General features: G+C 58.6%; 5 protein-coding genes across 5 annotated transcripts; 4 read left to right on the top strand and 1 right to left on the bottom strand.

Annotated features, from left to right (window-relative positions):
- Positions 1-156: 156 nt before the first annotated feature.
- ACA1_175480 (PQ loop repeat-containing protein) lies at positions 157-1892 on the top strand (the record flags this gene model as incomplete). Its single annotated transcript, XM_004356720.1, has 10 exons — positions 157-261; positions 345-482; positions 580-653; positions 744-819; positions 899-997; positions 1097-1192; positions 1300-1371; positions 1449-1528; positions 1619-1724; positions 1803-1892. The coding sequence occupies 10 exons, from the start codon at positions 157-159 to the stop codon at positions 1890-1892; spliced, it is 936 nt and encodes a 311-aa protein (XP_004356773.1).
- A 217-nt stretch (positions 1893-2109) lies between these two features.
- Positions 2110-3983, top strand: ACA1_175470 (endonuclease/exonuclease/phosphatase family protein; the record flags this gene model as incomplete). Its single annotated transcript, XM_004356719.1, has 12 exons — positions 2110-2202; positions 2296-2370; positions 2430-2515; positions 2591-2652; positions 2756-2846; positions 2914-3028; positions 3132-3207; positions 3309-3384; positions 3462-3538; positions 3583-3664; positions 3728-3818; positions 3888-3983. 12 exons carry the CDS (start codon positions 2110-2112, stop codon positions 3981-3983), a joined length of 1020 nt encoding a protein of 339 aa, XP_004356772.1.
- A 167-nt stretch (positions 3984-4150) lies between these two features.
- ACA1_175460 (uncharacterized protein) lies at positions 4151-7000 on the top strand (the record flags this gene model as incomplete). The annotated part of the gene is made up of 7 exons (XM_004356718.1): positions 4151-4215; positions 4274-4356; positions 4434-4556; positions 4629-6238; positions 6345-6432; positions 6559-6608; positions 6842-7000. 7 exons carry the CDS (start codon positions 4151-4153, stop codon positions 6998-7000), a joined length of 2178 nt encoding a protein of 725 aa, XP_004356771.1.
- A 184-nt stretch (positions 7001-7184) lies between these two features.
- Positions 7185-12900, bottom strand: ACA1_175450 (shikimate kinase; the record flags this gene model as incomplete). The annotated part of the gene is made up of 18 exons (XM_004356717.1): positions 7185-7237; positions 7331-8300; positions 8415-8913; positions 9027-9229; positions 9336-9617; positions 9686-9819; positions 9936-10059; positions 10167-10309; positions 10392-10524; positions 10600-10703; positions 10861-10982; positions 11093-11271; positions 11389-11508; positions 11596-11859; positions 11955-12085; positions 12172-12231; positions 12407-12470; positions 12559-12900. The coding sequence occupies 18 exons, from the start codon at positions 12898-12900 to the stop codon at positions 7185-7187; spliced, it is 3927 nt and encodes a 1308-aa protein (XP_004356770.1).
- An 822-nt stretch (positions 12901-13722) lies between these two features.
- Positions 13723-15316, top strand: ACA1_175440 (uncharacterized protein; the record flags this gene model as incomplete). The annotated part of the gene is made up of 7 exons (XM_004356716.1): positions 13723-13827; positions 13905-14036; positions 14115-14350; positions 14415-14706; positions 14792-14877; positions 14960-15023; positions 15107-15316. 7 exons carry the CDS (start codon positions 13723-13725, stop codon positions 15314-15316), a joined length of 1125 nt encoding a protein of 374 aa, XP_004356769.1.
- Between the last annotated feature and the right edge of the window lie 173 nt (positions 15317-15489).

The following is a 15489-nucleotide window of genomic DNA, read 5'->3' as shown; positions in this document are numbered from 1 at the left end:
GCGCGGGCCTCTTTCACCGGAATACAGGGCAATCCGGTCGTCGACAACGAACACGAAGACACGAAACGTCCCACACGCCATCAACCGATTTGGTTATATATTTTTTAAAAGAAAAAGGAGAGGCAAGAAAAAGGAGAGGCATTAGCACAGCGGAAGATGGTGGCCAAGGACGATGCGTCCTGCTTCGAAGCGCCCCCGGTGGTTGCGCTGGTGGTTGGATATTTTCTCACCGCGGGCATCGTCATCTCCTACATCCCCCAGGTAGCCCCTCTTTGATTGTTAATCCACTACCATTTTTTTTTAATTTCGTATTATTTTTCTTACTATTTGATATTCTCCTACAGTTCTGGATGATCATCGCGCGCCGGAGTAGCGAGGGAGTGAGCGTGCTCACTATGTGGCTCTCCTTCGTGTGCGCCTACCTCACCTTCATCAACGCCTTCATGCTCGATTGGAACGCCATCAAGTGCTGTCGCTACCTCGTACGTAGTCTGGGCGCCACACCACCTGCTAACCCGCCCAGCGCCAACTCTTCAACTCGTCTCAATCGGGGATGTGGTGCGTGGTGCGTGTCTGCAGACCGTTGGCCAGATCTTCCAGCAGCTGCTTCCGCTCGAGCAGTTGTTCGTGGGACCCTTCTGCCTGTTCCTCCTGTACGCACTGCGCGCTGAGCTTTGTTTGTCTGTCTGCTCGTGTGTTGCTGATCTCTTGATGTAACAACGTACGTATGTATGTATGTACAGGTTCATATGCATCGTGTACTACTTTGACATGACACCCAAGAACAACGTCTCGGCCGTCCGCAAGCGCACGGACAGGGTGCGCGCCTCACCTCCTTGCCACGTGCTTGCGGTGCTCTGTGTTACTAATAATTTCTTCTACCGCGATCGCTGTGTAGTTGGTTGCGAGGGTGATGCTGGTACTCAACTTTGTGCTCCTGGTTGCCCTGGGGGCTTCCGCTTTCTTCTTCATCGCGTTCGTGGGTTCAGATGAAGATGTACGTTGGTCTCAGATGGATGATCATTTCTGTCTCGCGAGAGACTTTGTTGGTCGCCATCATCCTGACCGCACGCATCGTATTCGCTCCCATTCGCAGAGCTACACAGGCTACGCCTATGCGCTGGGTTTGATCTCGTCCGTCATCATCGGATTCGTGTGGCTGCCCCAGATCTACGTTACCTACAAGACCAAGGTGCGCTACCAGCACCACACGTGCACCTTAACCTGGCGCTTTTGCTCATTACTTTTGCTTTTGTCGCGGTGTGTGTGTGTGTGTGTGTGTGTGTGTGTGGTTGACAGGACACCGGCGCGCTCAGCATCACCATGCTGTTGATCCAGGCGCCAGGCAACATCCTGGTCGTTTGCTTCCAGGTTCGTTTCAACACATCAACTCTTACCTACGGACTGACACGGCCATTGCTGCTCACCACTGTTATACGGTCACGCAGGCCATTCTGGCTGGCAACAACTGGACGACGTGGCTGCCCTACGTCATCACGGCCGTCGAACAGCTGACCCTCACCGCCATGTGGCTCTGGTACTGTTCACACACCTACCTGCTTGAGGCCACCGGCGCGCGTGCGCAGGGTCAGCTCACCCCGAGCGACCCTCCACACAGGTACAAGTGCATCAAGCCAAAGAGGAGCACCAACATTGTCGCGGAGGACACCGAGTCTGACATCGCCCGTATGAACGGCGCGGCGGCGATGAGCCCATACCTGCAGGTAAGCGTGCATGAAGACGATGGCACCGCGAACCGTAATTTGTTCAAAAGGTCACGCTACACATCTCGCCCCACGCAGCTCCCGACCGACGAGGGTGTTCCCGAGCTGAATGGCTACCACAGCGACGACAACATGCGACTCTCCCCCACGACCACCCGCATCAACTGATGATCGTCAGCCTGGTCTGGGTTGCCACGCTCCACTCTCTCCTCTGGGAGGGAGCTGGGTGAATGTACATGTGCCTGCATTTGTGTGCGGTGTGCATTGTTGTGCATTTTGTCTTTTGTGCTTCCATCATCTTCCTCTGTACGACCCTCTTTACACAACAAGCACACCCTTTTCAAGTCAACAGGCTGATTAGAAGAATAAAATAAGATTTGTTTATATGAACTCGCCACCTTGCATGGGGAGCAGAGCCACTAAAGCACGCCCAGGGGTGGTGCCTGCCCTGAACGTCGCCAGCGAACCGGCAGTGGCGGTACGTTGTCGAAAGCTGCCCTATCATTCATAATCCATAATTATCAGGGCATAATCATCCTTGCATTCAAATTTGCATCTTGGCATGGCACAGGAAATGGCAGCGTCCTATGCCCTGCAGCCCTACAGATACAACTCGGCCAAGCACTCGTGGGAAAAGCTCGACCTGGTCGTATGCCACATTGCAATCTCTGCACCGTGCGTGGTTGCTGACGAGGGCGAGTGCAGGCTGGGGAGGGCCACAAGGTGAACAAGACCTCGCTGCGCCTGGCCACCTACAACGTCTTCTTCGGCCAGAACACCATGCGTGGAAGGTAAAAGCTTCACATTGCCATCATGCGCGAGTCGTGCCACCAACGCTCTAAAGGACGCCCTCAACCAACCATAAGGTTTCGTCACATCCTGAGCATGCTGCCCGAGCTCGATGCCGATGTCATCTGCGTGCAAGAGGGTGCCGCGACCCTCCACCACATTCATTGCCAGCGTCAATGTTGGGCGTTGCTGCTCACGCCCTACGCTGTGTCGTGTGTGCGTGCGTGCGTGTGTGTGCGCAGCCAACATGGAGTGGATCGAAGAGATGACCGACAACGAATATGTACAACAGCACTACTTCGCCTCCGACGTGAACGGGCGCACGTTCAATGGGTCTCTCCTCCTTCTCCTCTACAATCGGCGCCAATCGACGCTCACACAATCGATCTGACCTGCTCAGGTACGGCGTAGTGATCCTCTCGCGGATACCCATGGCGGACCTTACGATGTGGAAGCTGCCCACCAGTATGGGTAGACGGGCCTTGATCGCCACTTACACGATCAACGAGGAGACGGTACGTCCCTGTGACAACCAATATGATGATGAAGATGACCCACCACCTCGTACACAACAGTCTCCTACTGACCATGCGCCGGGTTTGTGCTGTTGTACAACAGGTCTCAATCGGGACCGTGCACCTTGAGAGTCTGGACTCTGCACAGCTACGAGCCGAACAGCTGGAGAAGATCTCGGGTAAGGTGACCAGCTGGTCACAGCAAAGCGCCACCAGCATCAGCATCAGCACCACCTGGTGACTAACAATGCCTGCATTTCCTTGGCTGTGTCGCACACAGGAATTCTGGCCTCGTCGCCGCACGCTGGGCTGATGGGCGACTTCAACTTCGACTCGGACCGCAACTTTCGCAAAGGGTGCGCCCACCTCTGATGCTCTTATATTGACGCGGTCGACCGCCTAAGAAGACTCACGACGCTTTGCGCTGTCTTAGGGTGATGCCGCTGGAGAACGATAATATCGCGGCTCATTACCCCGACTACGTTGACGTGTGGCCCACCTTGCGCCCAGGTTCGTGCTGCACGCTCACGCTCGCATGTACCGGCCACCAGCAGCTGACCCAAAGGGTCCAGAGGAGAAGGGCTACACGTTCGACTCAGAGGTTAACCGAATGATACGCCAATTCGAGCAGATGAGGTACGTAGCTTTCAGAACAAGCTGCTAATGGTTGGCAGCTTGGCGCTCACTGAGTGCATGCAGGTACGATCGCGTGTTGTGGAAGTCCGCCGGCGGCCAGTGGCGGCCCAAGCGGATTGAACTTTTCGGCACGGCGCCGATGAAGGGCCACATCGTACGCTCATCTCTTCCCCTGAGTTGGGTCACACATGACCGTCAGTCTCAATTCTGCGCACATGCCCAGGGAGTGTGGCCGTCGGACCACTTCGGCTTGGTCACCGATCTTGAATTCGTTGCCCAAGCAGAGCCCGAGCCCGAGCCCGAGCTCGCTGACGAGTGATCGCCCGCGAGAGTCGACATGCGAGCTGGCTTTCGCTCTCGACCTCTTGGGCTTCGCTGGGCGATTGGTTTTTTGTCGACCAAGAAATGGCGGGAATGGCAAAAAGGCGGGAAAGGTGACAACGATCAAAGCAGATTTTCGGACCAGGAGGCGTAGAGAGCACCGTCATGTCCCTCCGCGCGTCACGGCTGAGCGTGGGCGCCAATATTGCCCTTTTGGGCATCGTGGGGAGGTAAGTGTGCGTTCAAATTTCCCATTCTGATAGGATTGCTCTAACCGCCGCATGACAGAAAAACAGGAATCGCCCCCAAGGCAAATGTGCTGAAAGATGCCGATGATATGGACAACGTCGACGATTGGTTTGCCAGCTCTGGTACGCCTTTGAACAAATAAATATAAAAATAAAATGAATAAATTAATAACTCACTGCATGTTGTCGCGGCTGATCAGATGAAGAAGAGGCGAGAGACCTGGCGGAAATGGAAGAGGAAGTCGAAGAGGAGGTAGAGGTGGAGGAGGAGGCCGAAATGGAAGAAAGCGAAATAGGAGAGCAAGAGCCCTCCTTCGCCATCGGTAGGTCTCCTTCTTCTCGTCTTTTGGTTACGAAGGGCATTCCTCACCGCATGTATGCATGCGGCCTCGCAGCCTCTCCGGCGCGGAGAGGCGGTGGTGCGCTGTCGATCCTCGATCAGAGCTTTATGCAGAACGTGACGCCCATTCGTCGCGTCTCCTCGCGGGCCGACGTCACCTTTGCCGAGCAGGACAGCCTGCCGTGGGTCAGCCCGCCCAACCTGTCGCCCACCCGCGCCAGCGAGTCCACCGCCGCCAAATCACGCGCCGGCGGCGAGAAGCGCAGGAGCACAGTCACAGCCAACGTCGCCACCACCGCCGCCGCTGCTGCCGCACAGCCGAGTTCGATTAGATCGGGCTCGGTCGTCAACGCGCGCGCCAAGCCCACGCCGCCCTCTCCGCCGCCGCCGGTCGACGATGGCAATGATGACCAGTTGGACACCTCGGGCTACTCGTCGGTCCCGGAATCGGTGGCGATGACCACCAGCAAGCCGGCGATGGCCTCGACTGCCGACCAGACCGCGACGTCGACAATCAAGAGCGGCCGTAAAGGCAAGAAGTCGGCGGCGCGCACGACGTCGGCTAAACCGCGGAGGGAGGCTACTGTCATTGCCGACGACGACAGCAGCGTCAGTGGACACGCCTCTGTCGCTGCTGCCTCTGATCAGAGTGCGTGGGCGGTGTCGTCCGTGTCGTCTTCCGGCGTCGACTCGGTGCGCCTGCCGCCCACGCCCAAGGTGATGATCATGGACGAGTCGTCGAGGCCGCGCGCGAGAAGGAAGAAGCGGGGGAGGGACCTCACTGAAGAACGAAGCGACGACGACGAAAAAGAAGAACGAAGCGAAGACGAAGACGAAGAGGACTCGGCAAAACCACGGAGCAAAGGGAAGGCCGCTAAACAGTCCACCAAGGCGCTGTCAAAGAAGCAAGAGAAGAGGAAGAGAGATGAAGAGGAAGATGACGAAGAAGAGGAGAAGCAACAGAAAAAGAAGAAAAAGGAGAACGAGTCAAAGCAGAGACGACGAACGGAAGAGGAAGAAGAGGACGACGTCAGCGGAGGGGAGGATGAGGCGGATGTACAGTACGCGCGCAACGCGAAGGGGCGAAAGGGCGCGGCCAGCGCCCGCACCGCCGCCGCCGCTCCCACGAAGAGCGCTGCAGCTTCGGCGAAGGACACCGGAAAGCGAAAGGCCGCCGCCACGCGCTCGCCACCGCCGAAGGCCAGCAAGAAGCGGAGGCTCGAAGATGATGACGAAGAGGAGGAGGAGGAGGATGACGAAGAAGAACGACGGAGGGAGAGCAAGAGAAGGGGCAAGCAGAAGGCGACCACTCCCTCTCCGCCCGCGTCGCCAGCGCGAGCTGACGACGTGAGCTTCGGCGGTGCCGACGTCTCGGGCTTCACTGAGCCCGACCACTCGCTCGGCGCTGCCGATGTGCGCAGTGTCAGCATGGAGATGGCCTCGCCCGAGACGAGCCACAGTGACGACGGCGGCGGCGGCGGCGGCTACGAGACCCACATCCCGCTCAAGGACGCGGCGCCCTCGTCGCCGGTCGGCCAGCGCTACCTCAGCGAGACGAGCATGAACGACCTCACCGTCTACGAGGAGCTGCCGACCTTTGTCGATCCCAACGACGTCACGTGGGCGGCCAACGACAGCCTCATCGAAGAGACCGAGGCTAATAGGGTACTCTCGCGCACGTCGCAAGCTTGCGAGTTGCATCCAAACTCAAACAACACACACACACACACACACACACACAACACACACAACACACACACACGACACACAGCAAGCACCAACGCGCAGGAGCAAGAGGAAGAAAGTCACGCCTTTGGCCTACTGGAAGAACGAGCGTGTTGTCTACGGCTTCAAGGAAGGTGCTGTCAGCGTCTCATCTTCGCCTCCCTCTTGTTAAGCGCCTCAGCCTCGATCAATGTGAGCTCACTTCTTCTTCGTGCGGTGTGTTATTGTTGTTGTTGTTGTTGTTGTTGGGGTTCGTGCAGGCGATAGAATGCGGAGCGTGAAGGACGTCGTGCGCATCACTTCGCCGGAGGTGACCAAGAAGAAGTCATCGGCAACGAAGAAGACGACGGCGAAGGCAAAGACCACGACCACCACGACAGCAGAAGCCCACAAAAGCGGGAAAAGGCGCTGAATCACATTCACAACAACTTTAAAGTTATGCTTTCGCTCGAAGGTCACCTTTTTTTAATTTTATTTTTATTTCTGCGAATGCCGGGTCGCCGCTACCACTTTTCGGACCAGTGCCGCGTGGCCGTGGCCCAGGTGCCCTGGCGCGCCCACGCCGATGGTGTCATGCGCTCGCGCCTGGTCTTCATCCTGTGGGCGCCCGATGCCACGTCGACCAAGGAGCGCATGGTGGGCGAGCATGTTCGCCCAAGGGCGCCAAGGGCCTCATCGACCAGTGGCGCGGCGGAGGCATGAGCCTGCCCATCCAGGCCGCCGGCCTCGACGACGTCGCGCTGGAGGACGTCGAAGACAAGATCCGCGCCAAGGCCACCGTCAAGTAGAGTGAGAAAGCTCAAGGCGTGAACACGAATGTACATAAAAGGCCGTGATATGATTGGAAGCTTGTTTTGTTTTGCATGGCGCGGTCGAAGTAACAACTTTACATGTCGAGGAGGCCACGGACGGACTTGATCTCCTTCACCGACAGTTGGCCTGCATCCATGGATCACACGCCATTGGGCAGCACACTGTGAGTTGCCTGTGAACGAGAAAGAGAGAAAGAGAGGAGGGCCACGAGAGGTGTACCAGGGGCGGCCTTGGCGGGCAGCAGCGGGTGGGTGACTGGGGTGAGGAACTTGTTCATGACGCGCGAGAGCTTGCCCTTCTCCCCGGCGGCCAGGGCGATCGTCGGGAAGCCCTGGAGGTGGGCCACCGTCTCCTGCGCGCGCTTCACGCCGTTGCGCAGCGTCCACACGTCGCCGTCGGCAAAGGCGAAGATCACCACCTTGACCACGTCGACCAGCGACGACGCCGACAATGCGCCGGTCTGGCCGAGCGCGTGGCATCGCTGCAGAACGCGCACCACGTCCTCTTCGCTCTTGACCGGGTCGTTGAACTGGTGGTAGGAGGCGATGACCCGCGTGGCGCCGCCCAGCGCCCGGCGCTTATCGAGCACGGCTGACACGATCTCGGGCTGGAGGGTGATCTCCAGGTCGATGAACTCGACGCCCAGGCGCAGGGCCAGCCCGAACAGCCGCACGATCTCGTCGGCGCGCCCGGTCTCGTCGTAGCGGCCGCCCTGGTCGCGGGTGCGGAGAGTGAACAGCAGCGGCTTGGCCGTGCGGCGCCGCAGGAGCGCGGTCTGCTCGCGCAGAAAGTCCTCGTCCTGGCTCTCCATGAGGTCGACGCGCATCTCGATCAGGTCGACGTCGGCGAAGAGCTCGTCGGCGAAGGGCAGGCACTCCTCGACGCGCGGGGTGGTGAGCGACAGGAAGTAGCTCTCGCCCGTGTCGCGGTCGAGGCCCGGCAGCGGCAGCGGCGCGCGGTCGCCCCGCCGCACGCGCTGGACCAGGTCGACCAGGTCGCGCTCGGCCGCCGCCCAGTCGCGCTCGCCCCGGCCGATGTAGAACTCGTGGTCGGACACCTGCTCGTAGAGGGGCCTCCTCCGCTCCCAGATCTTGCGCGTCTCCTCGCCCAGGTCGGCTCGGCTCACGTCCGCACTGAGGTACTCGATCACGTCCTCCACATTGCGCCGCAGTTGCACAATGATCACATCCTGCCGACACACGACACACAATGCAACACGACACACGACACGCGCGCACAATGCAACACGACACGCGCGTGAGTGGTGGGTCTTGTGGTGGCGAGGGCGAGCGGCGCGTGGTACCTTCTTCTTGGCGAGGAGGTACTCGAAAGCGGTCGGGGTCTCGACGATGCCTCCGCCGGTGGAGATGACGGTCCGCTGCGGGTGAGCCCCGACCACCTGGCGCACGAGCTCCTCCTCCTTGGCCCGGAAGGCCGGCCAGCCGTGCGCGTCGACGAAGGACCGGATCTTCTCGCCCGCAAAGGCCTCAAACTCGACGTCGATGTCGATGAACTTCCAGCCCAGGCCCGCGGCGAGGGCCGAGCCCATCGTGCTCTTGCCCGACCCGCGCATGCCCACCAGCACCACCGACCGGTCGTCGCCGTCCGGGCCGGGCTGCTCGGCAACCGGCGCCTCGGCGGCGGCGGTGGCGGGCTTTTGCTGTTCGTTCTCGGTAGAGGGCACGGACAGGCGGACGCCGAAGCGGAACTCGAGGTCGTACCAGAAGTCCGGGTAGGTCTTGTCGACGCACTCCTTGTCGGTGATGAGGATGCCCGGCACCACCGTTCCGAACACGCCGAAGCTGCACACACACACACACACACACACACACACACCACACACACACACACACACACACAATAAGTACAGACGTGTGGCGCGTGTGCGGTGGTGTGTGTCGCGTCGTGTGCGTACCTCATGGCAATTCGGTGATCCCTGTAGCATTCGATGCTGGCGCCGTGCAGCTTGGAGATGTCCCCGCCGCAACCGTCAATCTCCAGACCGTCTTCGAGCTCGCGAGCGGTCACGCCGCACTTCCCGAGTTCTTTCACCATCGCCGCAATGCGATTACACTCCTTGACGCGCTGGTTGGCGATGTTGTAAATACGCGACGTGCCCTGTATTGTGTGTGTGTGTGTGTCGACGACATTGTCAACATTGCTTGGCGCATGCTCGCACAGTGCCTGGAATGGAATGAAAGGAATGCGGTGGGCCTGTGCGTACGGTGGCGACGGCGGCGAGGACTGCGACGGTCATGAAGGTGTCGGTCATGGATGACATGTCGATGTCGACGGCCTTCAGGCCACCGCGCGCCGGACCCTTCACGGTGGTGGAGGTGGTGGTCTGGTTGACTGTGCAGCCCATCTTCTCCATGACCGTGTAGAACTGGGCGTCGCCCTGCACGCTCGACGAGCCGATGTTGTCCACAGTGATCTCGCCGCCGGTGATGGCCGCCAGCGCGAGAGGGTACGAAGCAGACGACGCGTCGGGCTCGACGACGAAATCCTGACCGCACGCGACACCAGAAGTCAGCCCACGACACACGACACACGACGGCTAGTGATGGTGGGTACCTTGGGATTGTGGTAAACGCCGCGGGGGATGAACCAGGAGATCTTGTCCTCCTTGGAGGTGTCGACGACCTTGACGCCGAACTGCTGCATCACCTTGATGGTCATCTCGATGAACGGCTGCGAAACGGCCTCACCTGCCAATACAAAGCAGAACCCTTTCAGTTTACTCGCACGGCGCACACGCACACGCACACGGCGCACGGCGCACACGGCGTACACGACACAACGCAAGGAAGAGACGGGTGGCCACCTTTGATCTGCAGGTCGACGTCGTTGAGCGCGTACGGGGCCGAGAGAAGGATGGAGGACACGTACTGGCTGCTAAGCTTGGCCGAGAGGTTGATCACACCACCGTTCAGCCCCTTACCACCGACCTGCGAGCGAGTTGACGCCAGCCCCGGGGTTGTTGGTCGCTAGTCGACACACACAGTCGCACACGCACACGCACCACCGCACACGCATCAGCGCTCAGGGCACGCACCACTTCGATGGGGAAGTAGCCCTCCTTCTCGAGGTAGTTGATGACGCAGCCGTTCTCCCGCAGCGCCTCCACGAGATCGCTGATGGGCCGCTCCTTGAGCCTGTCGACCCCCGTCAAGATCGTCGACACCTTTTCCGTCGAGCCTGTGCCGGCGGTTAGCGACATGAGTCGACAGTCGACTGGGGAGCCAAGGAACCGGCCGAGAAGCAAGAGAAATGGTGGTACCAGCCGGCGGGGTGACGAGGGTGCACATGGTGGTCAGGAAGCGCGACGCCGTGCCGGCGTTGCCCAGGAAGAATGGGATCTCGGGCTCCTTCGGCGGCTGCAGCTGTCCTCCGCTGCCCTTGATGTACAGCGTCTGGCGGCGGCGGGTGGTGGGTGGTGGGTGGGGTGAGCTGTTGTCGGCAGACAGATGCAGGGGGGAGGCGCTTACGAGGCCTTGGTCGAGCCACTTGTACTGGACACCGAGTCGTCGAAGCGCGGCGAGCATCACGTCCGTGTCGTCGGCCGAGAGAAGCCCCTTGATGTGACATTCGCCTGTGTGCAAGCGAGCAAGCCAGAGTGTGTGTGTGTGTGTGTGTGTGTGTGTGTGTGTGTGTGTGCGCGCGCGCGCGCGTGTGGTGTTTGTTCGTCAAACTTGACTTGTTTGTTGGATGTACTGAAGGGCGAGAGGAGGGAAGAGAGAGTGGCATACCTTCGCCCAGGGCGGCAAGAGTCAACACGCGGTTGGAGATCGACTTGGAGCCGGGCACGGTGATCACGCCGCTCACGCCGCTCTGGGTGGGCTCCACCGCCACGGAGGGCAAAAGCACAAACCTGTTGGTCCAGTCGCAATTAGAGCACACGCGCACGACACACGCTCACGACACACACTCGCGCTCGACACACACACACACACACACACATACACAAGGGCAGAAGAATACCTGAGCGTGTCCTTGTCAACAACGACGGGGTGTTCGAACACATCGCCGAAGTCCTTGACGATCACGCATCGGATGTTGCTGTTGGCGTTCTTCTTGTCGATGAGCATCTTGTTGATCAGGTCTTCCGGCGTGAATTCGAGCGTTCCCTCCTTTCGCTTGCCCTGATCGCCGCCCTGTTGCTGTTGGTCGTGGATGTGGATGTGAGTCACCAGCATCGCACGCACACACCGCACACACCACACACACCGCACACACCGCACACACATGCACACACATGCACACACATGCACACGCACTTTCTTCGGTTTGGGGACCACGACGGGGAGCTTGTAGGCCTGCAGGCATCGCGTCAGCCGGCCAATGAAGTTGAGGTTCTTGAGGTGGTTCATCTTCTGTGCCAGCTTGCTCTCGAGCACCTGGTACCGCCGTGCCACATTGAAAAACCGATGTGTTAACTGAAATGACGCGTGTGCGTGCGTGTGCGTTGTGTGTCGTGCGCGTACCATGCCAATCGACACGCACTCTCCGTGCAGAAGGAGCGGGAAGGCAAAGGCCTCGATGGCATGGCCGATCGTGTGTCCGTAGTTGAGGATGCAACGGATGCCGTTTTCGTTGGCGTCCATCATGACCACCTCGGCCTTCATCTTGGCCGATCGGTGCACGATCTCCCGAAGCAAACGCTCCTCCCTGTTGTTGAGGATGCCGTCCACGTTGGTCTCCAGCAATTCGAACAGCTCGGGGTCCCTGATCACTCCAGACTTGATGACCTGTGTGGCGCGGAACTATACCTTTAGAGCCGACGACACACACGACACACACACGACACACACACAACACAAAAAAGGAAGCGCGACTGGCGTACCTCGGCAAGGCCGTTACAGAACTCGCGCTGGGGAAGAGTTTTGAGGAGCGACAGATCGATGTAGACTGCCTTGGGGTGGTGGAACGCGCCCACGAGGTTCTTGCCCGCTGGCGGGTTGAGTCCAGTCTTGCCTGTTGCGCGGGCGTGCAATGAGGTCGTGTCGTGTGTGTCGTGTGTCGTGTGTGCCATGTGTGTCGTGAGGCGGACATGAAGGTACCGCCGATCGAAGAGTCCACCATGGCCAGGAGGGTGGTTGGTACTTGCACGAAAGGCACCCCTGGATGGTCAGGGAAGAGATCTTTACAACGTGATACAACAAATAAAGTGAAATAAGTTATTATTTATTTAAATTGGTTTGGCAGAACACACAGATAGGAAATAAATGGATAAAAAATACATAAGCATAAACCTGTATATAAATACATATTTAAAAAGCACGAAAGCAAGCGCACCTCGGAGGTAGGTGGCAGCCACGAATCCAGCGAGATCGCCAATGACACCACCACCCAGGGCGACCTGTGGCACCACGCCCAGCGAGATGGAGTGTCATTTCAATTGCATATGGAAAAATAAAAATGAGCTGCTGTGGATCTGGAGAACGCACCACGCAGGTGTCGCGATTGCAAGCCTTGGCGAGCATGAAATCTTCGATCTCCTCCTTGACCTGCCGGCTCTTGGTCTCCTCGCCCGGTGGCAGCACTTTGACAAAGGGCTTGATGTGGAGCACCTGCTCGAAGGTCGAGATGAAGGTCTGACCGTAGAGCCCGAACACGTTCGAGTCGGTGATGATGACGAACTTCACCGCCTTGGGCACTCGCTCGCGGATGTCGCGCGCGATCCAGCCCTTGCGCAGGATCTCGTTGCCGATAACGATCGGCTCCTTGCCTCCCTCCACCCGCTCCACCGGCACATCCTCCACAACGAAATCCCCTCCCTTCTTCTGCATCGACTCTGCTCTGATCTAATCTCTCTCTCTCTTTGTGTGTGTGCAAGCTTTCTTCGTTGGGAAATCGCAGACCCAATCTTTCTTTGCACTCGATCTAGATGTGTGCGCCAGCGGCAGTGTGTGGTGTGTTGCTGGTGCCCGCCACCAGTCGGCGTTTGAAATGGCGCACGCCAATTGCTGTCCGGAGTTGGGCCTCTGGGCTGTGGAATGGTGGTCTCTGCATGCCCCCTACCAAACACGTCTTGGGCTCGCGCGACTGCTCGCCGCACAGGCCGCCAGCCGGCCACGCTCTTGATGGCGCATCGCCACACGCGCAGGAAGCTGGGCTCACCGTTCGATCAAAGCCTGACGATCTGCAGGGTGATTGGGTGTGAGCTCAATCGATTGGGGGATTTCGCGAGTGGGCAGGAATGCGACGGAAAACAAGTGGAGCCCGACGGTGAGTTTTCTACAGGAACCGGGGCAGGTTAGCCATCTTTTGGCCACCCGCCCTCAATGCACCCGCCCCACGTGTCTCGCCGAAGGGCTTGAACGGACTCGCTTGGCTCCCTCCTTTATGTTGTTTAGAATATTGAAACCCAATACTGCACCACTGGCACCTCGACCCTGCACCCACCCAACACCCTACCAACTTCGTTTTGATTTAAGTCAGAAGATTGATTTGTGTCAACACAGCCCAGAGTCGCGCAACACATATAACACACAACAGAGGCGATGGTACTCAGCTCAGAGGTCGACACCGCCACGGGCGGAGGTACTGCTCCAGCTGGGCAGAAGTCCGCTCGGAAGGCCGATCGCCATGCGAGGACCAAGAGGCACGCGATGATCGTGCTGCGATGGGCCTGGGACTTCATCCGGCCGCACTTTCGACACCACAAGCGGAGGGACCTCTACGAGTCCCACTTTCTACCCACCTGGGCGCTCTTTGTACGCTCTTCGTGTGTCGTTTGTGCCATTGTGTCAGTGGCTGACATGCAAAACGGATCTCGTGTGCAATCGCCTAGGTGTTGCGAACGCTCATCTTTGCGTATATGCTGGCCATCACCATTTATCGGCCCATCGACGACTCCGATGACGGCGAGTACCTGACCTACTTCACCAACATCAACTGGATTCTGCTCACTGTCTACTTTGGGGTACGGCAGTGATGACTGTGTGCCGATGAAAAGGTGTGTTGTTTGACTTACGCGTGATGGTGGGCGCGGCGTGATTAGTTGACGGTGTTGTACACCATAGTAGTCCACGTGATGAAGTGGCTCGGCCTAACGAAGGAGTCCGAGGGAGGCGCCAATTTGAGTGCCACCGCCAATGATAGTGACACCGACAGCAGCGGCACGAGCGAAACCGACGAAGAACAGGGTACGGCCACCGAAGAAGCCACCGACAACGAGCAGACAGCCGCTGCCGGCAACCACACCCGATGGACCCGCTTCAAGAAGTGCCTGCGTAGGTACGTGAACTACATCGCACCAGCCTAAACAATTTAGGAGCACTCATGTGTGCGTTCGCTGCAGACATCGTCTGGACCTGGACAAGCGGATTACGCTCGATATGGTGTTGTGGATGTTCTTCACCCTGGTCACTGTGAATGCGGTCTATCTTGACATCATGTACGACCATCTGCAATTCTTGCTTGTTGATTGCCTGCTTACCGCGGCTATCAGTTTCTGGGTCGCCATCTACGGCACGTCGGATGGAGATTCCAACAACGAGAGCAGCGAGACCACGATCACCTTCTACACCATCAACGCCCACGCGATCAACGCTGCCTTCGTGCTGCTCGAGATCATCTTCAACAAGCTCCGAGTACACACCCGCACCACCTTGACGAAGAAGAATGAGAGGCATTCGCTCATTCCTTGTTTTCTTCGTTGTTGTTGATGTGAAACAGATCTATCCGTTCCAGATCGTCTACGTCCTGCTGTTCGCCTTGGCCTACATGATATTCATGTGGAGCTGGTATGGCGCGACCGACGAGTACGTGCCCCTCCTCCTTCTCCCAGTGGCTTCAGCGCCACCTCCTCAACACTAACCCACCTCCTCCCGCCCACGCCCGCAGTTGGATCTATGACCAGCTGTCTTGGGACGACAGCCACCACACGTTGTACTACTTTGGCGTCTTGGTACGCTGACACGACACACACGACACACACGACACACACGACACCACCAGGTGTGGCTTACGTGGCTTGTGGTTGCGCGATAGGGTGCGCTCGTTGGGGTGTTCGCCGTCCTCTTCCTGCTCACGCGCCTCCGCGATGTGCTGGCGCGCGTGGGAAAGAGGAAGCTGTCGAAGCGTCGAGCGAGGAAGCAGGCGGCCAAGCAGAACGGCGCCGGATCGACGTCGTCGCCAGCCGACGGCGAGGCAAGGCCTGCGGCGGGCAGCGACGACGCTCGTGCCTCGTCCTCCCGGTGATCTTCGTCGAACGTAGTTCTCTGTCTCTACATCTGCTGCCAGGCGCAAAGATTTTGCTGTGTCCTCGCCGACGAGGATGACAGAGATGTATGTTGAGGAAAAATGCATGCAAAGTTGTCCCACGCAAAATGAGAGAAGGGGCGGGGGTATGTACAATGTGTTTATTAATGTAA

This window comes from Acanthamoeba castellanii, assembly GCF_000313135.1.
Source record: "Acanthamoeba castellanii str. Neff unplaced genomic scaffold scf7180000084741, whole genome shotgun sequence".
Taxonomy (NCBI): domain Eukaryota; phylum Discosea; order Longamoebia; family Acanthamoebidae; genus Acanthamoeba; species Acanthamoeba castellanii.
Note: the sequence above shows the minus strand (reverse complement) of the source record. Positions and strands in the feature narration are given on the sequence as shown.